The sequence below is a fragment of the Oncorhynchus kisutch genome, linkage group LG13, assembly GCF_002021735.2.
Source record: "Oncorhynchus kisutch isolate 150728-3 linkage group LG13, Okis_V2, whole genome shotgun sequence".
Taxonomy (NCBI): Eukaryota; Metazoa; Chordata; class Actinopteri; order Salmoniformes; family Salmonidae; genus Oncorhynchus; species Oncorhynchus kisutch.
Window position 1 is genome coordinate 70,745,036 of NC_034186.2, and position 24,610 is coordinate 70,769,645.

The window sequence follows — 24,610 nt, forward strand, 5'->3', positions numbered from 1 at the left end:
TCCCTGCTTCCTCCCTGTGTTACTACCAGTCCACCTCTCCCTGCTTCCTCCTGTGTTACTACCAGTCCACTCTCTCCTGCTTCCTCCCTGTGTTACTACCAGTCCACCTCTCCTGCTTCCTTCCTGTGTTACTACCAGTCCACTCTCCCTGCTTCCTCCCTGTGTACTACCAGTCCACCTCTCCCTGCTTCCTTCCTGTGTTACTACCAGTCCACCCTCTCCCTGTGTTACTACCAGTCCACCTCTCCCTGCTTCCTCCCTGTGTTACTACCAGTCCACCTCTCCCTGCTTCCTCCCTGTTTTACTACCAGTCCACCTCTCCCTGCTCCTCCTGTTTTACTACCAGTCCACCTCTCCTGCTTCCTCCCTGTTTACTACCAGTCCACCTCTCCTGCTTCCTCCCTGTTTTACTACCAGTCCACCTCTCCCTGCTTCCTCCCTGTTTTACTACCAGTCCACCTCTCCCTGCTTCCTCCCTGTGTTACTACCAGTCCACCTCTCCCTGCTTCCTCCCTGTGTTACTACCAGTCCACCTCTCCCTGCTTCCTCCCTGTGTTACTACCAGTCCACCTCTCCTGCTTCCTCCCTGTGTTACTACCAGTCCACCTCTCCCTGCTCCTCCCTGTGTTACTACCAGTCCACCTCCCTGCTTCCTCCCTGTGTTACTACCAGTCCACCTCTCTCTACTTCTCTCCTGTGTTACTACCAGTCCACCTCTCCCTGCTTCCTCCCTGTGTTACTACCAGTCCACCTCTCCCTGTGTTACTACCAGTCCACCTCTCCCTGCTTCCTCCCTGTGTTACTACCAGTCCACCTCTCCCTGTGTTACTACCAGTCCACCTCTCCTGCTTCCTCCTGTTTTACTACCAGTCCACCTCCCTGCTTCCTCTCTGTTTTACTACCAGTCCACCTCTCCCTGCTTCCTCCCTTTTTACTACCAGTCCACCTCTCCCTGCTTCCTCCCTGTTTTACTACCAGTCCACCTCTCCCTGCTTCCTCCCTGTGTTACTACCAGTCCACCTCTCCCTGTGTTACTACCAGTCCACCTCTCCCTGCTTCCTCCCTGTTTTACTACCAGTCCACCTCTCCTGCTGCTCCTCCCTGTTTACTACCAGTCAATCTCTCCTGCTTCCTCCCTTTACTACCAGTCCACCTCTCCCTGCTTCCTCCCTGTTTTACTACCAGTCCACCTCTCCCTGCTTCCTCCTGTTGTTACTACCAGTCCACCTCTCCTGCTTCCCCTGTTTACTACCAGTCCACCTCTCCCTGCTTCCTCCCTGTGTTACTACCAGTCCACCTCTCCCTGCTTCCTCCCTGTTTACTACCAGTCACCTCTCCCTGCTTCCTCCCTGTGTACTACCAGTCCACCTCTCCTGCTTCCTCCCTGTGTTACTACCAGTCCACTCTCCCTGCTTCCTCCCTGTGTTACTACCAGTCCACCTCTCCCTGCTTCCTCCCTGTTTTACTACCAGTCCACCTCTCCCTGTTGTTCCCCCAACCTCTCCCTGCTTCCTCCCTGTGTTACTACCAGTCCACCTCTCCCTGCTTCCTCCCTGTGTTACTACCAGTCCACCTCTCCTGCTTCCTCCCTTTACTACCAGTCCACCTCTCCCTGCTTCCTCCCTGTTTTACTACCAGTCCACCTCTCCCTGCTTCCTCCCTGTGTTACTACCAGTCCCTCTCCCCTGCTTCCTCCCTGTTTACTACCAGTCCACCTCTCCTGCTTCCTCCCTGTTGTTACTACCAGTCCACCCTCCCTGCTTCCTCCCTGTGTTACTACCAGTCCACCTCTCCCTGCTTCCTCCCTGTGTTACTACCAGTCCACCTCTCCCTGCTTCCTCCCTGTGTTACTACAGTCCACCTCTCCCTGCTTCCTCCTGTGTTACTACAGTCCACCTCTCCTGCTTCCTCCCTGTGTTACTACCAGTCCACCTCTCTGCTCCTCCCTGTGTTACTACCAGTCCACCTCTCCCTGCTTCCTCCTGTGTTACTACCAGTCCACTCTCCCTGCTTCCTCCTGTGTTACTACCAGTCCACCTCTCCCTGCTTCTTCCTGTGTTACTACCAGTCCACCTCTCCCTGTGTTACTACCAGTCCACCTCTCCCTGCTTCCTCCCTGTGTTACTACCAGTCCACCTCTCCCTGCTTCCTGCCTGTTGTACTACCAGTCCACCTCTCCCTGCTTCCTCCCTGTTTTACTACCAGTCCACCTCTCCCTGCTTCCTCTAGTTTTACTACCAGTCCACCTCTCCCTGCTTCCTCCCTGTTTTACTACCAGTCCACCTCTCCTGCTTCCTCCCTGTTTTACTACCAGTCCACCTCTCCCTGCTTCCTCCCTGTGTTACTACCAGTCCACCTCTCCCTGCTTCCTCCCTGTGTTACTACCAGTCCACCTCTCCTGCTTCCTCCCTGTTTTACTACCAGTCCACCTCTCCCTGCTTCCTCCCTGTTTACTACCAGTCCACCTCTCCCTGCTTCCTCCCTGTGTTACTACCAGTCCACCTCTCCCTGCTTCCTCCCTGTTTTACTACCAGTCCACCTCTCCCTGCTTCCTCCTGTGTTACTACCAGTCCACCTCTCCCTGCTTCCTCCCTGTGTTACTACCAGTCCACCTCTCCCTGCTTCCTCCCTGTGTTACTACCAGTCCACCTCTCCCTGCTTCTTCCTGTGTTACTACCAGTCACCACTCCCTGCTTCCTCCCTGTGTTACTACCAGTCCACCTCTCCCTGCTTCCTCCTGTGTTACTACCAGTCCACCTCTCCCTGTGTTACTACCAGTCCACCTCTCCCTGCTTCCTCCCTGTGTTACTACCAGTCCACCTCTCCCTGTTCCTCCTGTTTTACTACCAGTCCACCTCTCCCTGCTTCCTCCATGTTTTACTACCAGTCCACCTCCCTGCTTCCTCCTGTTTACTACCAGTCCACCTCTCCCTGCTTCCTCCCTGTTTTACTACCAGTCCACCTCTCCCTGCTTCCTCCCTGTGTTACTACCAGTCCACCTCTCCCTGCTTCCTCCCTGTGTTACTACCAGTCCACCTCTCCCTGCTTCCTCCTGTGTTACTACCAGTCCACATCTCCCTGCTTCCTCCCTGTGTTACTACCAGTCCACCTCTCCCTACTTCCTCCCTGTTGTTACTACCAGTCCACCTCTCTCTACTTCCTCCTGTGCTACTACCAGTCCACCTCTCCCTGCTTCCTCCCTGTGTTACTACCAGTCCACCTCTCTCTACTTCCTCCCGTGTTACTACCAGTCCACCTCTCCCTGCTTCCTCCCTGTGTACTACCAGTCCACCTCTCCCTGTGTTACTACCAGTCCACCTCTCCCTGCTTCCTCCCTGTGTTACTACCAGTCCACCTCTCCCTGTGTTACTACCAGTCCACCTCTCCCTGCTTCCTCCCTGTTTTACTACCAGTCCACCTCTCCTGCTTCCTCCTCTGTTTTACTACCAGTCCATCTCTCCCTCTCTCCCTTTTTACTACCAGTCCACCTCTCCCTGCTTCCTCCCTGTTTTACTACCAGTCCACCTCTCCCTGCTTCCCCCTGTGTGTTACTACCAGTCTCCACCTCTCCCTGTGTTACTACCAGTCCACCTCTCCCTGCTTCCTCCCTGTTTACTACCAGTCCACCTCTCCCTGCTTCCTCTCTGTTTTACTACCAGTCCATCTCTCCCTGCTTCCTCCCTTTGTACTACCAGTCCACCTCTCCCTGCTTCCTCCCTGTTTTACTACCAGTCCACCTCTCCCTGCTTCCTCCTGTTTTACTACCAGTCCACCTCTCCCTGCTTCCTCCCTGTTTACTACCAGTCCACCTCTCCTGCTTCCTCCTGTGTTACTACCAGTCCACTCTCCCTGCTTCCTCCCTGTTTTACTACCAGTCCACCTCTCCCTGCTTCCTCTCTGTTTTACTACCAGTCCACCTCTCCCTGCTTCCTCCCTTTTACTACCAGTCCACCCTCCCTGCTTCCTCCCTGTTTACTACCAGTCCACCTCTCCCTGCTTCCTCCCTGTGTTACTACCAGTCCACCTCTCCCTGCTTCCCCTGTTTTACTACCAGTCCACCTCTCCTGCTTCCTCCCTGTTTTACTACCAGTCCACCTCTCCCTGCTTCCTCCCTGTGTTACTACCAGTCCACCTCTCCCTGCTTCCTCCTTTTTACTACCAGTCCACCCCCTGCTTCCTCCCTGTTTACTACCAGTCCACCTCTCCCTGCTTCCTCCCTGTGTTACTACCAGTCCACCTCTCCCTGCTTCCTCCCTGTTTACTACCAGTCCACCTCCCTGCTTCCTCCCTGTTTACTACCAGTCCACCTCTCCCTGCTTCCTCCCTGTGTTACTACCAGTCCACCTCTCCCTGCTTCCTCCCTGTTTACTACCAGTCCACCTCTCCCTGCTTCCTCCCTGTGTTACTACCAGTCCACCTCTCCTGCTTCCTCCCTGTGTTACTACCAGTCCACCTCTCCTGCTTCCTCCTGTGTTACTACCAGTCCACCTCTCCCTGCTTCCTCCCTGTGTTACTACCAGTCCACTCTCCCCTGCTTCTCCTGTGTTACTACCAGTCCACCTCTCCCTGCTTCTTCCTGTGTACTACCAGTCCACCTCCCCCCTGTGTTACTACCAGTCAACTCTCTGCTTCTCCCTGTGTTACTACCAGTCCACCTCTCCCTGCTTCCTCCCTGTTTACTACCAGTCCACCTCTCCCTGCTTCCTCCCTGTTTACTACCAGTCCACCTCTCCTGCTTCCTCCCTGTTTTACTACCAGTCCACCTCTCCTGCTTCCTCCCTTTTACTACCAGTCCACCTCTCCCTGCTTCCTCCCTGTGTTACTACCAGTCCACCTCTCCCTGCTTCCTCTGTTGTTACTACCAGTCCACCTCTCCCTGCTTCCTCCCTGTTTTACTACCAGTCCACCTCTCCCTGCTTTCCTCTGTTTTACTACCAGTCCACCTCTCCCTGCTTCCTCCTGTGTTACTACCAGTCCACCTCTCCCTGCTTCCTCCCTGTTTACTACCAGTCCACCTCTCCCTGCTTCCTCCCTGTGTTACTACCAGTCCACCTCTCCCTGCTTCCTCCCTGTGTTACTACCAGTCCACCTCTCCCTGCTTCCTCCCTGTGTTACTACCAGTCCACCTCTCCCTGCTTCCTCCCTGTGTTACTACCAGTCCACTCTCCCTGCTTCCTCCTGTGTTACTACCAGTCCACCTCTCCCTGCTTCCTTCCTGTGTTACTACCAGTCCACCTCTCCCTGTGTTACTACCAGTCCACCTCTCCTGCTTCCTCCTGTGTTACTACCAGTCCACCTCTCCTGCTTCCTCCCTGTTTTACTACCAGTCCACCTCTCCCTGCTTCCTCCCTGTTTTACTACCAGTCCACTCTCCCTGCTTCCTCCCTGTTTTACTACCAGTCCACCTCTCCCTGCTTCCTCCTGTTTTACTACCAGTCCACCTCTCCCTGCTTCCTCTGTTTTACTACCAGTCCACCTCTCCCTGCTTCCTCCCTGTGTTACTACCAGTCCACCTCTCCCTGCTTCCTCCCTGTGTTACTACCAGTCCACCTCTCCCTGCTTCCTCCCTGTGTTACTACCAGTCCACCCTCTCCTGCTTCCTCCCTGTGTTACTACCAGTCCACCTCTCCCTGCTTCCTCCGTGTTTACTACCAGTCCACCTCTCCTGCTTCTCCCGTGTTACTACCAGTCCACCTCTCTCTACTTCCTCCCTGTGTTACTACCAGTCCACCTCTCCCTGCTCCTCCCTGTGTTACTACCAGTCCACCTCTCTCTACTTCCTCCCTGTGTTACTACCAGTCCACCTCTCCCTGCTTCCTCCCTGTGTTACTACCAGTCCACCTCTCCCTGTGTTACTACCAGTCCACCTCTCCCTGCTTCCTCCCTGTGTTACTACCAGTCCACCTCTCCCTGTGTTACTACCAGTCCACCTCTCCCTGCTTCCTCCCTGTTTACTACCAGTCCACCTCTCCCTGCTTCCTCTCTGTTTTACTACCAGTCCACCTCTCCCTGCTTCCTCCCTTTTTACTACCAGTCCACCTCTCCCTGCTTCCTCCCTGTTTACTACCAGTCCACCTCTCCCTGCTTCCTCCCTGTGTTACTACCAGTCCAACCTCTCCCTGTGTTACTACCAGTCCACCTCTCCCTGCTTCCTCCCTGTTTTACTACCAGTCCACCTCTCCTGCTTCCTCCCTGTTTACTACAGTCCACCTCTCCTGCTTCCTCCCCTGTTTTACTACCAGTCCACCTCTCCCTGCTTCCTCCCTGTTTTACTACCAGTCCACCTCTCCCTGCTTCCTCCCTGTTTACTACCAGTCCACCTCTCCCTGCTTCCTCCCTGTTTTACTACCAGTCCACCTCTCCCTGCTTCCTCCCTGTGTTACTACCAGTCCACCTCTCCCTGCTTCCTCCCTGTTTACTACCAGTCCACCTCTCCCTGCTTCCTCCCTGTTTTACTACCAGTCCATCTCCCTGCTTCCTCCCTTTTTTACTACCAGTCCACCTCTCCCTGCTTCCTCCTGTTTTACTACCAGTCCACCTCTCCCTGCTTCCTCCTGTGTTACTACCAGTCCACCTCTCCCTGTGTTTACTACCAGTCCACCTCTCCCTGCTTCCTCCCTGTTTACTACCAGTCCACCTCTCCCTGCTTCCTCTGTGTTTACTACCAGTCCACCTCTCCCTGCTCCTCCCTGTTTTACTACCAGTCCACCTCTCCCTGCTTCCTCCTGTTTACTACCAGTCCACCTCTCCCTGCTTCCTCCCTGTGTTACTACCAGTCCACCTCTCCCTGCTTCCTCCCTGTTTACTACCAGTCCACCTCTCCCTGCTTCCTCCTGTGTTACTACCAGTCCACCTCTCCCTGCTTCCTCCCTGTTTTACTACCAGTCCACCTCTCCTGCTTCCTCCCTGTTTTACTACAGTCCACCTCTCCCTGCTTCCTCCCTGTGTTACTACCAGTCACCTCTCCCTGCTTCCTCCCTGTGTTACTACCAGTCCACCTCTCCCTGCTTCCTCCTGTGTTACTACCAGTCACCTCTTCCTGCTTCCTCCCTGTGTTTACTACCAGTCCACCTCTCCCTGCTTCCTCCTGTGTTACTACCAGTCCACCTCTCCCTGTGTTTACTACCAGTCCACCTCTCCCTGCTTCCTCCTGTGTTACTACCAGTCCACTCTCCCTGCTTCCTCCTGTGTTACTACCAGTCCCACTCTCCCTGCTTCCTCCTTGTGTTACTACCAGTCCACCTCTCCCTGCTTCCTTCCTGTGTTACTACCAGTCCACCTCTCCCGTGTTACTACCAGTCCACCTCTCCCTGCTTCCTCCCTGTGTTACTACCAGTCCACCTCTCCCTGCTTCCTCCCTGTTTTACTACCAGTCCACCTCTCCCTGCCTCCCTGTTGTTACTACCAGTCCACCTCTCCCTGCTTCCTCTGTTTTATTACCAGTCCACCTCTCCTGCTTCCTCCCTGTTTACTACCAGTCCACCTCTCCTGCTTCCTCCTGTTTTACTACCAGTCCACCTCTCCCTGCTTCCTCCCTGTGTACTACCAGTCCACCTCTCTGCTTCCTCCCTGGTTACTACCAGTCCACCTCTCCTGCTTCCTCCCTGTGTTACTACCAGTCCACCCTCTCTGCTTCCTCCCTGTGTTACTACCAGTCCACCTCTCTCTACTTCCTCCCTGTGGTTACTACCAGTCCACCTCTCCCTGCTTCCTCCCTGTGTTACTACCAGTCCACCTCTCTCTACTTCCCCCTGTGTTACTACCAGTCCACCTCTCCCTGCTTCCTCCTGTGTTACTACCAGTCCCCTCCCTGTGTTACTACCAGTCCACCTCTCCTGCTTCCTCCCTGTGTTACTACCAGTCCACCTCTCCTGTGTTACTACCAGTCCACCTCTCCCTGCTTCCTCCCTGTTTACTACCAGTCCACCTCTCCCTGCTTCCTCTCTGTTTTACTACCAGTCCACCTCTCCCTGCTTCCTCCTTTTTACTACCAGTCCACCTCTCCTGCTTCCTCCTGTTTTACTACCAGTCCACCTCTCCCTGCTTCCTCCCTGTGTTACTACCAGTACCTCTCCCTGTGTTACTACCAGTCCACCTCTCCCTGCTTCCTCCTGTTTTACTACCAGTCCACCTCTCCCTGCTTCCTCTCTGTTTTACTACCAGTCCACCTCTCCCTGCTTCCTTGTTTACTACCAGTCCACCTCTCCCTGCTTCCTCCTGTTTACTACCAGTCCACCTCTCCCTGCTTCCTCCTGTTTTACTACCAGTCACCTCTCCCTGCTTCCTCCCTGTTTTACACCAGTCCACCTCTGCCTGCTTCCTCCCTGTGTTACTACCAGTCCACCTCTCCTGCTTCTCCCTGTTACTACCAGTCCACCCTCTCCCTGCTTCACCCTTTTTACTACCAGTCCACCTCACCCTGCTTCCTCCCTGTTTTACTACCAGTCCACCTCTCCCTGCTTCCTCCTGTGTTACTACCAGTCCACCTCTCCCTGCTTCCTCCCTGTTTTACTACCAGTCCACCCTCCCCGCTTCCTCCCTGTTTTACTACCAGTCCACCTCTCCCTGCTTCCTCCCTGTGTTACTACCAGTCCACCTCTCCCTGCTTCCTCCCTGTTTACTACCAGTCCACCTCTCCCTGCTTCCTCCCTGTTTACTACCAGTCCACCTCTCCCTGCTCCTCCCTGTGTTACTACCAGTCCACCTCTCCCTGCTTCCTCCTGTTTACTACCAGTCCACCTCTCCCTGCTTCCTCCCTGTTACTACCAGTCCACCTCTCCTGCTTCCTCCCGTGTACTACCAGTCCACTCTCCCTGCTTCCTCCCTGTTACTACCAGTCCACCTCTCCCTGCTTCCTCCCTGTGTTACTACCAGTCCACCTCTCCTGCTTCCTCCCTGTGTTACTACCAGTCCACCTCTCCTGCTTCCTCCCTGTGTTACTACCAGTCCACCTCTCCCTGCTTCCTCCTCCTTGTTACTACCAGTCCACCTCTCCCTGCTTCCTCCTGTGTTACTACCAGTCCCACTCTCCCTGCTTCCTCCCTGTGTTACTACCAGTCCACCTCTCCCTGCTTCCTGTGTACTACCAGTCCACCTCTCCCTGTGTTACTACCAGTCCACCTCTCCTGCTTCCTCCCTGTGTTACTACCAGTCCACCTCTCCCTGCCTCCCTGTTTTACTACCAGTCCACCTCTCCTGCTCCTCCCTGTGTTACTACCAGTCCACCTCTCCCTGCTTCCTCTGTGTTACTACCAGTCCACCTCTCCCTGCTTCCTCCCTGTTTTACTACCAGTCCACCTCTCCCTGCTTCCTCCTGTTTACTACCAGTCCACCTCTCCTGCTTCTCCTGTGTTACTACCAGTCCACCTCTCCCTGCTTCCTCCCTGTGTTACTACCAGTCCACCTCTCCCTGCTTCCTCCTGTTTACTACCAGTCCACCTCTCCTGCTTCCTCCTGTTTTACTACCAGTCACCTCTCCCTGCTTCCTCCCTGTGTGTTACTACCAGTCCACCTCTCCCTGCTTCCTCCCTGTTTACTACCAGTCAACTCCCTGCTTCCTCCCTGTGTTACTACCAGTCCACCTCTCCCTGCTTCCTCCTGTGTTACTACCAGTCCACCTCTCCCTGCTTCCTCCTGTGTTACTACCAGTCCACCTCTCCCTGCTTCCTCCCTGTGTTACTACCAGTCCACCTCTCCCTGCTTCCTCCTGTGTTACTACCAGTCCACCTCTCCTGCTTCCTTCCTGTGTTACTACCAGTCCACCTCTCCCTGTGTTACTACTAGTCCACCTCTCCCTGCTTCCTCCCTGTGTTACTACCAGTCCACCTCTCCCTGCTTCCTCCCTGTTTTACTACCAGTCCACCTCTCCCTGCTTCCTCCCTGTGTTACTACCAGTCCACCTCTCCCTGCTTCCTCCTGTTTTACTACCAGTCCACCTCTCCCTGCTTCCTCCCTGTTTACTACCAGTCCAACTCTCCCTGCTTCCTCCCTGTGTTATTACCAGTCCACCTCTCCCTGCTTCCTCCTGTGTTACTACCAGTCCACCTCTCCTGCTTCCTCCCTGTGTTACTACCAGTCCACCTCTCCCTGCTTCCTCCCTGTGTTACTACCAGTCCACCTCTCCCTGCTTCCTCCTGTGTTACTACCAGTCCACCTCTCCNCCCTGCTTCCTCCCTGTTTTACTACCAGTCCACCTCTCCCTGCTTCCTCCCTGTGTTACTACCAGTCCACCTCTCCCTGCTTCCTCCCTGTTTTACTACCAGTCCACCTCTCCCTGCTTCCTCCCTGTGTTACTACCAGTCCACCTCTCCTGCTTCCTCCTGTGTTACTACCAGTCCACCTCTCCCTGCTTCCTCCCTGTTTTACTACCAGTCCACCTCCCCCCTCCCTGCTTCCTCCCTGTGTTACTACAGTCCACCTCTCCCTGCTTCCTCCCTGTGTTACTACCAGTCCACCTCTCCCTGCTTCCTCCCTGTGTTACTACCAGTCCCCTCTCTCCTGCTTCCTTCCTGTGTTACTACCAGTCCACTCTCCCTGCTTCCTCCTTGTGTTACTACCAGTCCACCTCTCCCTGCTTCCTTCCTGTGTTACTACCAGTCCACCTCTCCCTGTGTTACTACCAGTCCACCTCTCCCTGCTTCCTCCCTGTGTTACTACCAGTCCACCTCTCCCTGCTTCCTCCCTGTTTACTACCAGTCCACCTCTCCCTGCTTCCTCCCTGTTTACTACCAGTCCACCTCTCCTGCTTCCTCCCTGTTTTACTACCAGTCCACCTCTCCCTGCTTCCTCCCTGTTTTACTACCAGTCCACCTCTCCCTGCTTCCTCCCTGTTTTACTACCAGTCCACCTCTCCCTGCTTCCTCCCTGTGTTACTACCAGTCCACCTCTCCCTGCTTCCTCCCTGTGTTACTACCAGTCCACCTCTCCCTGCTTCCTCCCTTGTACTACCAGTCCACCTCTCTCTGCTTCCTCCCTGTGTTACTACCAGTCCACCTCTCCACTTCCTCCCTGTGTTACTACCAGTCCACCTCTCTCTACTTCCTCCCTGTGTTACTACCAGTCCACCTCTCTCTACTTCCTCCCCCTGTTCTACTACCAGTCCACCTCTCCCTGCTTCTCCCTGTGTTACTACCAGTCCACCTCTCTCTACTTCCTCCCTGTGTTACTACCAGTCCACCTCTCCCTGCTTCCTCCCTGTGTTACTACCAGTCCACCTCTCCCTGTGTTACTACCAGTCCACCTCTCCCTGCTTCCTCCCTGTGTTACTACCAGTCCACCTCTCCCTGTGTTACTACCAGTCCACCTCTCCCTGCTTCCTCCCTGTTTTACTACCAGTCCACCTCTCCTGCTTCCTCTCTTTTTACTACCAGTCCACCTCTCCCTGCTTCCTCCCTTTTTTACTACCAGTCCACCTCTCCCTGCTTCCTCCCTGTTTTACTACCAGTCCACCTCTCCCTGCTTCCTCCCTGTGTTACTACCAGTCCACCTCTCCCTGTGTTACTACCAGTCCACCTCTCCCTGCTTCCTCCCTGTTTTACTACCAGTCCACCTCTCCCTGCTTCCTCTCTGTTTTACTACCAGTCCATCTCTCCCTGCTTCCTCCCTTTTTTACTACCAAGTCCACTCTCCCTGCTTCCTCCCTGTTTTACTACCAGTCCACCTCTCCCTGCTTCCTCCCTGTTTTACTACCAGTCCACCTCTCCCTGCTTCCTCCCTGTTTTACTACCAGTCCACCTCTCCCTGCTTCCTCCTGTGTTACTACCAGTCCACCTCTCCCTGCTTCCTCCCTGTTTTACTACCAGTCCACCTCTCCCTGCTTCCTCTCTGTTTTACTACCAGTCCATCTCTCCCTGCTTCCTCCCTTTTTTACTACCAGTCCACCTCTCCCTGCTTCCTCCCTGTTTTACTACCAGTCCACCTCTCCCTGCTTCCTCCCTGTGTTACTACCAGTCCACCTCTCCCTGTGTTACTACCAGTCCACCTCTCCCTGCTTCCTCCCTGTTTTACTACCAGTCCACCTCTCCCTGCTTCCTCTCTGTTTTACTACCAGTCCATCTCTCCCTGCTTCCTCCCTTTTTTACTACCAGTCCACCTCTCCCTGCTTCCTCCTAGTTTTATTACCAGTCCACCTCTCCCTGCTTCCTCCCTGTTTTTACTACCAGTCCACCTCTCCCTGCTTCCTCCCTGTTTTACTACCAGTCCACCTCTCCCTGCTTCCTCCCTGTGTTACTACCAGTCCACCTCTCCCTGCTTCCTCCCTGTTTTACTACCAGTCCACCTCTCCCTGCTTCCTCTCTGTTTTACTACCAGTCCACCTCTCCCTGCTTCCTCCCTTTTACTACCAGTCCACCTCTCCCTGCTTCCTCCCTGTTTTACTACCAGTCCACCTCTCCCTGCTTCCTCCTGTTTTACTACCAGTCCACCTCTTCCTGCTTCCTCCCTGTGTTACTACCAGTCCACCTCTCCCTGCCTCCTCCCTGTGTTACTACCAGTCCACCTCTCCCTGTGTTACTACCAGTCCACCTCTCTCTGCTTCCTCCCTGTGTTACTACCAGTCCACCTCTCTCTACTTCCTCCCTGTGTTACTACCAGTCCACCTCTCCCTGTGTTACTACCAGTCCACCTCTCTCTACTTCCTCCCTGTTTTACTACCAGTCCACCTCTCTCTGCTTCCTCCCTGTGTTACTACCAGTCCACCTCTTTCTACTTCCCTCCCATGTGTTAACTACCAGTCCACCTCTCCCTGCTTCCTCCCTGTGTTACTACCAGTCCACCTCTCCCTGTGTTACTACCAGTCCACCTCTCTCTACTTCCTCCGCTGTGTTACTACCCAGTCCACCTCTCCCTGTGTTACTACCAGTCCCTCTCTCTCTGCTTCCTCCCTCTGTTAATACCAGTCCACCTCTCCCTGTGGTTACTACACATCCAACTCTCCCTGCTTCCTCCTGCGTTAATACCAGTCCACCTCTCCCTGTGTTACTACCAGTCCACCTCTCCCTGCTTCCTCCCTGTGTTACTACCAGTCGACCTCTCCCTGCTTCTTCCCTGTGTTACTACCAGTCCACCTCTCCCTGTGTTACTACCAGTCCACCTCTCTCTGCTTCCTCCCTGTGTTACTACCAGTCCACCTCTCCCTGCTTCCTCCCTGTGTTTCTACCAGTCCACCTCTCCCTGCTTCCTCCCTGTGTTACTACCAGTCCACCTCTCCCTGTGTTACTACCAGTCCACCTCTCCCTGCTTCCTCACTGCGTTACTACCAGTCCACCTCTCCCTGCTTCCTCCCTGTTTTACTACCAGTCCACCTCTTCCTGCTTCCTCACTGCGTTACTACCAGTCCACCTCTCCTTGCTTCCTCCCTGTGTTACTACCAGTCCACCTCTCTCTACTTCCTCCCTGTGTTACTACCAGTCCACCTCTCCCTGCTTCCTCCCTGTGTTACTACCAGTCCACCTCTCCCTTTTTCCTCACTGCGTTACTACCAGTCACACCTCTCCTGCTTCCTCCCTGTTTTACTACCAGTCCACCTATCTCTGCTTCCTCCCTTGTACTACCAGCCACCTCTGATCTGGCTGTTGTTGTTGTGAACGGGTTACCCGGTGGTAAGGTATGTGTTGTACTGAGCAGGACTACGTTTTTGTGAGAACCCGGAAGGGCATGGAAGAACAAGATATAAGAAATTGAGTTTGTGTTTTCCAACGTCCCCTGACCTCATACCTGTGTGTGTTCAACAGGGCTCCACGGTGCTGTCCCAGACTGGTGTCTTGTCTCTGAAGTCGGTGACATTCGCTGAAGCTGGCGAGTACTCCTGTGTGGGCGCAGTGCCCTCTGTGCTTGGGCTCACCTCCAAGGCCAGCGTCAATCTCACCGTCTCAGGGATACACAGAAGCACAGCCACACACAAAACACACACACACACCTACACACAATGACCGTGTGTTACTGACTCTGTGGTGGTTCTGAGATTGTTCAGATAGGACTACAGGGCTTCTTAATGTATCGATGGATAAGACTCAGATGGAGTAAAGGAAGTGGTGATGGTCAGTATATCATAATACTCAGATGGAATAAAGGAAGTGGTGATGGTCAGTATATCATAAGACTCAGATGGAGTAAAGGAAGTGGTGATGGAACAGTATATCATAAAACTCAGATGGAGTAAAGGAAGTGGTGATGGTCAGTATATCATAAGACTCAGATGGAGTAAAGGAAGTGGTGATGGTCAGTATATCATAAGACTCAGATGGAGTAAAGGAAGTGGTGATGGTCAGTATATCATAAGACTCAGATGGAGTAAAGGAAGTGGTGATGGTCGGTATATTCATAAGACTCAGATGGAGTAAAGGAAGTGGTGATGGAACAGTATATCATAAGACTCAGATGGAGTAAAGGAAGTGGTGATGGTCAGTATATCATAAGTCTCAGATGGAGTAAAGGGAAGTGGTGATGGTCAGTATATCATAAGACTCAGATGGAGTAAAGGAAGTGGTGATGGTCCAGTATATCATAAGACTCCGATGGAGTAAAGGACGTGGTGATGGACGATTCAAAGACTCAGATGGCGTAGGAATTGGTGATGGTAACAGTTATCATAAGACTCAGATGAGTAAAGGGAAGTGGTGATGGTCAGTATCTGCATAAGACTCAGATGGAGTAAAGGAAGTGGTGATGGTCAGTAATATCAAGAGATCAGATGAGTAAGGAAGTGGGTGCTGGTCAGTATATCATAAGACTCAGCTGGGAGTAAAGGAAGTGGTGATGGTACAGGTATATCATAAGACTCAGATGGAGTAAAGGACGTGGTGATGGGTAACAGTAATCTCATAAGACTCAGATGGAGTAAGGGAAGTGGTGATGGTCAGTATATCATAAGACTCCGATGGAGTAAAGAAGTGGTGATGGAACAGTATATCATAAGACTCAAGGGAGTAAAGGAAGTGGTGATGGTCAGTATATCATAAGACTCAGATTGGAGTAAAGGAAGTGGTGATGGTCAGTATATTCATAAGACTCAGATGGAGTACAGGAATTGGTGATGGTCAGTATATCATAAGACTCAGATGGAGTAAGGAAGTGGTGAATGGTCAGTATATCATAAGACTCAGATGGAGTAAGGAAGTGGTGATGGTCAGTATATCATAAGACTCAGATGGAGTAACAAGGATAGTGGTGATGGAACAGTATATCATAAGACTCAGATGGAGTAAAGGAGTGGTGATGGAACAGTATATCATAAGACTCTAGATGGAGTAAGGAAGTGGTGATGGAACAGTATATCATAAGACTCAGATGGAGTAAAGGAAGTGGGATTGGACAGTATATCATAAGACTCAGATGGAGTAAAGGAAGTGGTGATGGTCAGTATATCATAAGACTCAGATGGAGTAAAGGAAGTGGTGATGGAACAGTATATCATAGACTCAGATGGAGTAAAGGAAGTGGTGATGGTCAGTATATCATAAGACTCAGATGGAGTAAAGGAAGTGGTGATGGTCAGTATATCATAAGACTCAGATGGAGTAAAGGAAGTGGTGATGGAACAGTATATCATAAGACTCAGATGGAGTAAAGGAAGTGGTGATGGAACAGTATATCATAAGACTCAGATGGAGTAAAGGAAGTGGTGATGGAAACAGTATATCATAAGACTCAGATGGAGTAAAGGAAGTGGTGATGGAACAGTATATCATAAGACTCAGATGGAGTAAAGGAAGTGGTGATGGTCAGTATATCATAAGACTCAGATGGAGTAAATGAAGTGGTGATGGTCAGTATATCATAAGACTCAGATGGAGTAAAGGAAGTGGTGATGGAACAGTATATCATAAGACTCAGATGGAGTAAAGGAAGTGGTGATGGAACAGTATATCATAAGACTCAGATGGAGTAAAGGAAGTGGTGATGGTCAGTATATCATAAGACTCAGATGGAGTAAAGGAAGTGGTGATGGTCAGTATATCATAAGACTCAGATGGAGTAAAGGAAGTGGTGATGGAACAGTATATCATAAGACTCAGATGGAGTAAAGGAAGTGGTGATGGTCAGTATATCATAAGACTCAGATGGAGTAAAGGAAGTGGTGATGGAACAGCATATCTCTTCCTGTGGAATTGTTATTTTATTTCCTGCTATTCTCTCCCTCCTCTTTCTCTCTGTATCCATCCCTCTCTTTTTCCTCTCTCCCACTTTCTTCCCAATCTATATCTCTCTGTACCCTCCCTACCCTCATCCATCCCCCTTCTCTCTACCTCTCTCCCTCCTCCCGCTCTCCTCCCCCTCTACCGCTAACCACTCTCCCTCCCTGTCTCTTTACCTCTCCCCCCTCTCTCTCCTCTCTCCCTCCCTCTCTCTAGGTAAACCTGAGATTGATGCAGCTGTTGATGGAATGGTGGAGAAGGAGGGAGACATGGTGACTCTGTCCTGCTCTGCTCACGGACATCCTGCCCCACAGTTCACCTGGACACCCTCAGGAAAGGAGGTGAGTGTGCTTGTGTGTGTGTGCGTGCGAGCGGGTGCGTGTGTGTGCGCAAGTGTGTGTGTGTGCGCGCACGTGTGCATTGTGTGCTTTGACAAAGCTTTGTGGAGTTATGTTATGAGCTCTCAGAACAACTCCTCTAATTTTTTGTCATCTCTTAACCCATCTTTCTCACCACCCCCCACCCCTCTCGCCCCTCCTCTCCCAGTCAGTGTTGGTGAAGGATAACAAGGTGGTCAGTATGGTCATGCTGGAGGCCAGTGCTGCAGTCCTGAAGGACGGGGTCACCTGCGAGGCCAGTAACGACCACGGCGCAGCCTCCCAGGTCTTCAAAGTCACCATCAAACAAGGTCAGTGTGGCCCTCCCTCTCTTAACTTTCCTTATCACTGTTTCTTTCTTTCTTACTTTCTTTCCTTTCCTTTTCTCTCTCTCTCCTCTCCATCATCATCTCTCGCGGTCCTCTCTCTCTTCTCTCGCTCTCTCTCTCTCTCTCTCTCTGCCGTCTCTCTCTCTCTCCGGTCTCTCTCTCTCTGTCCATCTCTCGTGCTCTCAGCTCTCCTCTCTGTCCCTCTCTACTCTCTCTCTCTCTTTCTCTCTCTCTCTCTCTCTCTCTCTCTCTCTTCCTCTCTCTCTCGTTCCTCTCTCTCTTCCTCTCTCTCTCTCTCTCTCTCTCTCTCTCTCTCTCTCCTCTCTCTCTCTCTCTCTCTCATGTCCCCTGTCCCTCTCTCCTCTCTCTCTCTCTCTCTCTCTCTTCTCTCTCTCTCTCTGTCCCTCTTCTCTCTCCTCTTCTCTCTCTCTCTCCTGTCTCTCTTCTCCTCTCTCTCTCTCTCTCTCTCTCTCTCTCTCTCTCTCTCTCTCTTCTCTGTCCCCCTCTCCTCCCTCTCTATCCCTCTCTTCTATCCCTCTCTCTCTCTCTCTCTCTCTCTCTCTCTCTCTCTCTCTCTCGTTCTCTGTCCCTCTCTCTCTCTGTCCCTCTCTCTCTCTCTCTCTCTCTCTCGTTCTCGGTCCCTCTCTCTCTCTGTCCCTCTCTCTCTCTCTCTCTCTCTCTCGTTCTCTGTCCCTCTCCTCCATTGTGGTGTAACAGTAAACTGTAGTCTAACCTGGTTCCTCTCTTCTCCCTGCAGCCGTCGATCCCAACGCAGCCAATGATGCAGGCAGAGGTAGACACTTATCCGTCTTCTCCCTCCTCCTTTCCTCCCTGCTGTCAGGACTCTGTGTTGTATATAGCCTGTAGTACTTCACCCTTCCTCCAAGCACTCTACTGTACTGTACATTGTATATTTCTCTATTACTACTGAACACTGTGGATATTGTATATTGTGTTTTGTTTGTCATCTTTGTATGATGTCTGTCCTATATTCTGTGGATGCTGCGACTTTTCCCTCCCCTGGGGGGGGTAATAAAGGATGATATTCTATTCTATCCTCTTCCACTCTCTTCTTTTCTTTTCTCAGCGTGTCTTTGTCACTTCTTTTTCCCACTGCGTGTTTCTCTTTCACTCTTTTCCTCCCTGTGCTTTGCTTTTCAGTTGCTGTGGGCTTGTGAGTAGTTGTAACTGTAGAATGTGTGTGTGTTTCAACACTATTGTGTGTGCGTGTGTGTTGTGGTGTCTGTGTTTGTACACTAGTATGTGTGTTGTTGGTGGTTAGTGGGTGCACATAGTGGTGCGGTGTGTGTTGTTGGTGGTTAGTGGGTGCACATAGTGGTGCGGTGTGTGTTGTTGGTGGTTAGTGGGTGCACATAGTGGTGCGGTGTGTGTTGTTGCTTTGCTATGCAGTGGGTCTGAGGAACTGCCTTTCTTTCAAAATGCTGCTCAAAGGGAACCATGTGCTTAAAACAGGTCTGTACAAATACCTCTGTGTGTATGTGTGTTACACTGTGTGTATGTGTGTTACACTGTGTGTATGTGTGTTACACTGTGTGTATGTGTGTTACACTGTGTGTATGTGTGTTACACTGTGTGTATGTGTGTTACACTGTGTGTATGTGTGTTACACTGTGTGTATGTGAGTTACACTGTGTGTATGTGTGTTACACTGTGTGTATGTGAGTTACACTGTGTGTATGTGAGTTACACTGTGTGTATGTGAGTTACACTGTGTGTATGTGAGTTACACTGTGTGTATGTGTGTTACACTGTGTGTATGTGTGTTACAGTGTGTGTATGTGAGTTACACTGTGTGTATGTGTGTTACACTGTGTGTATGTGATACAGAGAGAGAAAAGGTGTGTTTGTGAAAATGTGTGTATGTAGGAGACTGTAGTGTGTATGTCTGTTTCTGCGTGTGTGTGTGTGTGTGTGCGTGTGTGTGTGTGTGTGTGTAGGCCCCCCTCTTAGCCCCACCACACTATTGTCATCTCAATCAAAGCTGAACAAACCTTCCCCCTCCCCTTTCCCCGTTTCCCCCTCTCCTCCTCTCCCCTCCACCCATCCATTGTTCTCCTCCAAACCTCACCCATCCCATTTCCGCCCCTCCACCCCCTCACCTCCCCTCTTCCATTACCCACCCCTACCCCTCCACTCCATCCCCTCTCTTGCCTCCATCGCTGTCCCTCCCTCTTCAACCCTTCTCCCCCATATCCCTCCTCACCTCTCACCAACTCCTTCTCCCATCCCTCCTCCCTACCTCTTTCTCCTCTCACCTCACCCCATCCATCCCCTCTAACTTCACTTTCATCCAACCTCTCCCTTCTCCACCTCTCCCCCCATGCCTTCATCTCTCCCTCCATCTCTCCATGCCTCTAGCTGATAAGCAGCAGGGTGGCTCCAGTGGCGTGGTGATAGCCGTGGTGGTGTGTGTCCTAATGCTGCTGCTGCTGGTGGCACTCCTATACTTCCTCAACAAGAAGGGCAAGCTGCCCTGCAGCAAGAAGGACAATAAGGAAGTGTGAGTAACAGGAGGGAGGTTAGGGTGGAGGAGAGGAGGGGAGGGAGGGAGAACTGAGGAGAGGAGGGGAGGGAGGAGGGCTTTTTGAAACTGTTTCTAAAGAAAGGCATTGTGATCATTGGCGTACAGACTCCCTGTTCTCTTTACTGTATGCTACCTCCCTCTGCTAACCCTCTACTGTTTCTCTCTCCCTCTGCTAACCCTCTACTGTTTCTCTCTCCCTCTGCTAACCCTCTACCGTTTCTCTCTCCCTCTGCTAACCCTCTACCGTTTCTCTCTCCCTCTGCTAACCCTCTACTGTTTCTCTCTCCCTCTGCTAACCCTCTACTGTTTCTCTCTCCCTCTGCTAACCCTCTACTGTTTCTCTCTCCCTCTGCTAACCCTCTACTGTTTCTCTCTCCCTCTGCTAACCCTCTACCGTTTCTCTCTCCCTCTGCTAACCCTCTACTGTTTCTCTCTCCCCTCTGCTAACCCTCTACTGTTTCTCTCTCCCTCTGCTAACCCTCTACCGTTTCTCTCTCCCTCTGCTAACCCTCTACTGTTTCTCTCTCCCTCTGCTAACCCTCTACTGTTTCTCTCTCCCTCTGCTAACCCCTCTACTGTTTCTCTCTCCCTCTGCTAACCCTCTACTGTTTCTCTCTCCCTCTGCTAACCCTCTACTGTTTCTCTCTCCCTCTGCTAACCCTCTACTGTTTCTCTCTCCCTCTGCTAACACCCTCTACTGTTCTCTCTCCTATGCTAACCCTCTACTGTTTCTCTCTCCCTCTGCTAACCCTCTACTGTTTCTCTCTCCCTCTGCTAACCCCTCTACTGTTTCTCTCTCCCTCTGCGAACCCTCTACTGTTTCTCTCTCCCTCTGCTAACCCTCTACCGTTTCTCTCTCCCTCTGCCTAACCCTCTACTGTTTCTCTCTCCCTCTGCTAACCCTCTACTGTTTCTCTCTCCCTCTGCTAACCCTCTACTGTTTCTCTCTCCCTAGCTAACCCTCTACTGTTTCTCTCTCCCTCTGCCTAACCCTCTACTGTTTCTCTCTCCCTCTGCTAACCCTCTACTGTTTCTCTCTCCCTCTGCTAACCCTCTACTGTTTCTCTCTCCCTCTGCTAACCCTCTACCGTTTCTCTCTCCCTCTGCTAACCCTCTACCGTTTCTCTCTCCCTCTGCTAACCCTCTACTGTTTCTCTCTCCCTCTGCAACCCTCTACTGTTCTCTCTCCCTCTGCAAACCCCTCTACTGTTTCTCTCTCCCTCTGCTAACCCTCTACTGTTTCTCTCTCCCTCTGCTAACCCTCTACTGTTTCCTCTCTCCCCTCTGCTAACCCTCTACTGTTTCTCTCTCCCTCTGCTAACCCTCTACTGTTTCTCTCTCCCTCTGCTAACCCTCTACTGTTTCTCTCTCCCTCTTCTAACACCTCTACTGTTTCCTCTTCCCTCTGCTAACCTCTAATGTTCTCTCTCCCTCTGCTAACCCTCTACCTGTTTCTCTCTCCCTCTGCTAACCCTCTACCCCGTTTCTCTATCCTCTGCTAACCCTCTACCGTTTCTCTCTCCCCTCTGCCTAAACCCTCTACCGTTCTCCTCTCCCTCTGCTAACCCTTACTGTTTCTCTCTCCCTCTGCTAACCCTCTATGTTTCTCTCTCTCCCTCTGCTAAACCCCTCTACTGTTTCTCTCTCCCTCTGCTAACCCTCTAATGTTTCTCTCTCCCTCTGCTAACCCTCTACTTGTTTCTCTCTCCCTCTGCTACAAACCTCTACTGTTTCTCTCTCCGTCTGTCTTTTCATGCTACCTCTCTTCTCTCTCTACCTCTCTCTCGCTATGCTACCTCTCCCTCTCTCTCACTATGCTACCTCTCCCTCTCTCTCACTATGCTACCTCTCCCTCTCTCTCACTATGCTACCTCTCCCTCTCTCTCTCTATGCTACCTCTCTCTCTCTCTCTCTCTCTCTCTCTATGCTACCTCTCCCTCTCTCTCTCTATGCTACCTCTCTTTCTCTCTCTATGCTACCTCTCTCTCTCTCTCTCTCTCTCTCTATGCTACCTCTCCCTCTCTCTCTCTATCCTACCTCTCATTCTCTCTCTATGCTATCCCTCTCTTTCTCTCTGCCTCCTCTGTGTGTCTCTCCTGCAGGGCAAGTGGGGATGTGAATAATGACATTGTGGTGGAGATGAAGACAGAAAAGGCCAATGAAGAGGCTGGCCTCCTGAACAAGCCAGGAGCACAGCAGGTCAGAGGGGAGGGGTCGCTGGCGGGACGGTAGTGGTAGGAGAAGGGGGGATTGGTTTATATGTTTATATGCACAGTTCTTAAAAACTAAACTGCCAATAATGCCAAGAGTATGCAAAGCTGTCAAGGCAAAGGATGGCTACTTTGAAGAATCTCAAATCTAAAATATATTTTGATTTGTTTAACACATTTTTAAAGTTACTACATGAATCCATGAAGTAACATTGACTGGTTCTCTCTCTCTCTCTCTCTCTCTCTCTCTCATATATTTATATATATATATATATATATATATATATATATATATATATATATATATTTATATACACACACACACAGTGGGGCAAAAAAGTATTTAGTCAGCCACCAATTGTGCAAGTTCTCCCACTTAAAAAGATGAGAGAGGCCTGTCATTTTCATCATAGGTACACTTCAACTATGACAGACAAAATTAGAAACAAAATCCAGAAAATCACATTGTAGGATTTTAATGAATTTATTTGCAAATTATGGTGGAAAATAAGTATTTGGTCACCTACAAACAAGCAAGATTTCTGGCTCTCACAGACCTGTAACTTCTTCTTTAAGAGGCTCCTCATGTTGTGGGGGTACTTTGTTGCAGGAGGGACTGGTGCACTTCACAAAATAGATAGTTTTCAATCCTCATGATTCTATGTGGATATATTGAAGCAACATCTCAAGGCATCAGTCAGGAAGTTAAAGCTTGGTTGCAAATGGGTCTTCCAAATGGACAATGACCCCAAGCATACTTCCAATGTTGTGGCAAAATGGCTTAAGGACAACAAAGTCAAGGTATTAGAGTGGCCATCACGAAGCCCTGAGCTCAATCCTATAGAAGATTTGTGGTCAGAACTGAAAAAGTGTTTGTGAGCAAGGAGGCCTACAAACCGGACTCAGTTACACCAGCTCTGTCAGGAGGAATGGGTCAAAATTCACCCAATTTATTGTGGGAAGCTTGTGGAAGGCTACCTGAAACATTTGACCCAAGTTAAACAATTTAAAAGCAATGCTACCAAATACTAATTGAGTGTATGTAAACTTCTGACCCACTGGGAATGTGATGAAAGAAAATAATGCTGAAATAAATCATTCTCTCTACTATTATACTCTCTACTACTAGACATTTCACATTCTTAAAATAAAGTGGTGATCCTAACTGACCTAAGACAGGGAATTTTTACTAGGATTAAATGTCAGGAATTGTGAAAAACTGAGTTTAAATGTATTTGGCTAAGGTGCATGTAATCTTCCGACTTCAACTGTATATATGTATTTAAATATTATATTATTTATAAAAATGCTGGAAAAACACAAGGAAATCAACTCCAAGTAATTTTTATTGAAGAAGTTCCCAAGTATTCCCCATGAATAATAGAGAGACACGTGATTGTATACAAATGTATGGAAGGTTTGAAATGATAATGTTTTAGTCAAACATTATATCTGTTTGGGCTTATTGAGGTCAATATGCAGTCTACAAATGACTTGTAATTACGTTTTGGCCCCCCGACCATCCGCTCAGTACAAAATCAGCCAGTGGTTGAATCTAGTTGATGATCCCTGACTTATATAATATCACGATGTTGTATTTGACTCACAGGATTTACTGGTGCTTTGTGTTGTCTTCCACAGTGAGGAACAGAGGAGAATATGACACAAGAAGACAGAAAGAGAGGGATGAAGGGATGGATGAAAAACGACAGCAGGGCTTGTCGGACTGAGGGAGAAAAGACGGTGGAATGGAAGGGTGTTTTTGTAGGGATGCGGGGAACCTGTTGGGGGAGGGGGGGGGTATTTAAACATGAGACCTAATACATCACTGAACATCATCATGACATTATCAGAGTGTAATCCCTTTCCACCAATCACAACTCTTGGTTGACAACTCTCACAACTCTTGGTGTAGAATAGAGCTGTACAGTAAACGTGTCCAACATGACTCTAGCCACAGTAACTCTACCCCAATCCAAACAGAAAATGCCATTGTGTTGCAGGAGTGTATGTGCGTGTGAGCGTGTGTTTGTGAGTGTGTGCTGTATTGCTTTGTGTATCTGAGCTGTGGGTTGTTCTTCGTTCAGTCAGTGTAGAACTGGATGTGTCTGTTCTGTGTGGAGTCTGCATCTAGCCCATTCTGATGGACATGGGGAAAACACAAACTGTCATCCTACTCTATTCATCCCTATGCTGATTATTGTGTCACTCTGAATTCTATCCCGTAACATAGAGATTGACCGTGCCTACTGTTACATCAAACTTAATGATCATATTGCAGATGTGCTTTCTGACAAACCTTTTCAGTCAAACAGGGCAAGCAAGGCCCACTTATACAAGTCAAAAGTCATTCCAGCCTAAATCCACTCCGGCCTTCTGATAAGAGCCTATACTGTATATAATTCTAGACTGTTCTAAGGAGGAACTTACCCCTATCTCCCTGTTTGCTTTGGTCCTGGCCAGAGTCCTCTCTTTACAGGATGACATGAAATAGAAGACTCTAGTCCCTGTGTATCAATTCATTGTTTAGTTTTTCATTTCAAATCTAGAATGTTTATTCATTTATTCAAATTCCTTTCAGCTGTTACCTTAGCAACAGCCGAGACAATTTCTAACTTCCTGATCCCTTCCTGTGTAAATGTATTTTTTTCTCAAACCAAAAAGCAACAAAAATACAAGCTATTCGGTGTACAAATTAGTTCCAAAATGTTGACGAAATGTTTATTATGTATCAGGTCATTTGTTTTATTCTTTTTGTTGCTCTGTCTCTGCAAATGGAATACTGTATAACCTGTCAATCAAATGGAGGCTTACTGCATACGTGAGGTGAATCTGAATGAATCTGTGTGTGTTTACTGTGTCGTTAGAGACCTGACCCTGCTACAGCGCTCGCCGTATTTCATAGCCTACTGTCCTTCTCTGAGCAAAGCCATTTTCAGAAACACAACACTCCCTGTTACGCTCAGCTCACCCAATTATCATCCCCTAGCTCTGGAAAATTGGAGTAACCTGGCAA

The 24,610-nt window shown here is 50.4% G+C and overlaps 1 protein-coding gene across 3 annotated transcripts in view; it reads left to right on the top strand.

Moving 5' to 3' along the window:
• LOC109901650 (basal cell adhesion molecule) overlaps positions 1-24,610 on the top strand; it is a 129,822-nt gene that overhangs the window by 104,164 nt on the left and 1,048 nt on the right. The window contains exons 10-17 of one of the 3 annotated variants that reach the window (XM_031787094.1): positions 13,731-13,872; positions 16,350-16,474; positions 16,680-16,821; positions 17,597-17,632; positions 18,292-18,312; positions 19,219-19,360; positions 21,487-21,583; positions 23,236-24,610. The exon at positions 23,236-24,610 is cut by the window's right edge and continues 1,048 nt beyond it. In XM_031787094.1, coding sequence (XP_031642954.1) covers positions 13,731-13,872; positions 16,350-16,474; positions 16,680-16,821; positions 17,597-17,632; positions 18,292-18,312; positions 19,219-19,360; positions 21,487-21,583; positions 23,236-23,238 — 708 coding nt within the window. In that variant the 3' untranslated portion in view covers positions 23,239-24,610. Of the gene's footprint in view, positions 1-13,730; positions 13,873-16,349; positions 16,475-16,679; positions 16,822-17,596; positions 17,633-17,926; positions 18,080-18,291; positions 18,313-19,218; positions 19,361-21,486; positions 21,584-23,235 lie in introns of those variants that run through there. The other 2 variants (XM_031787095.1, XM_031787096.1) reach the window with 2 other exon arrangements.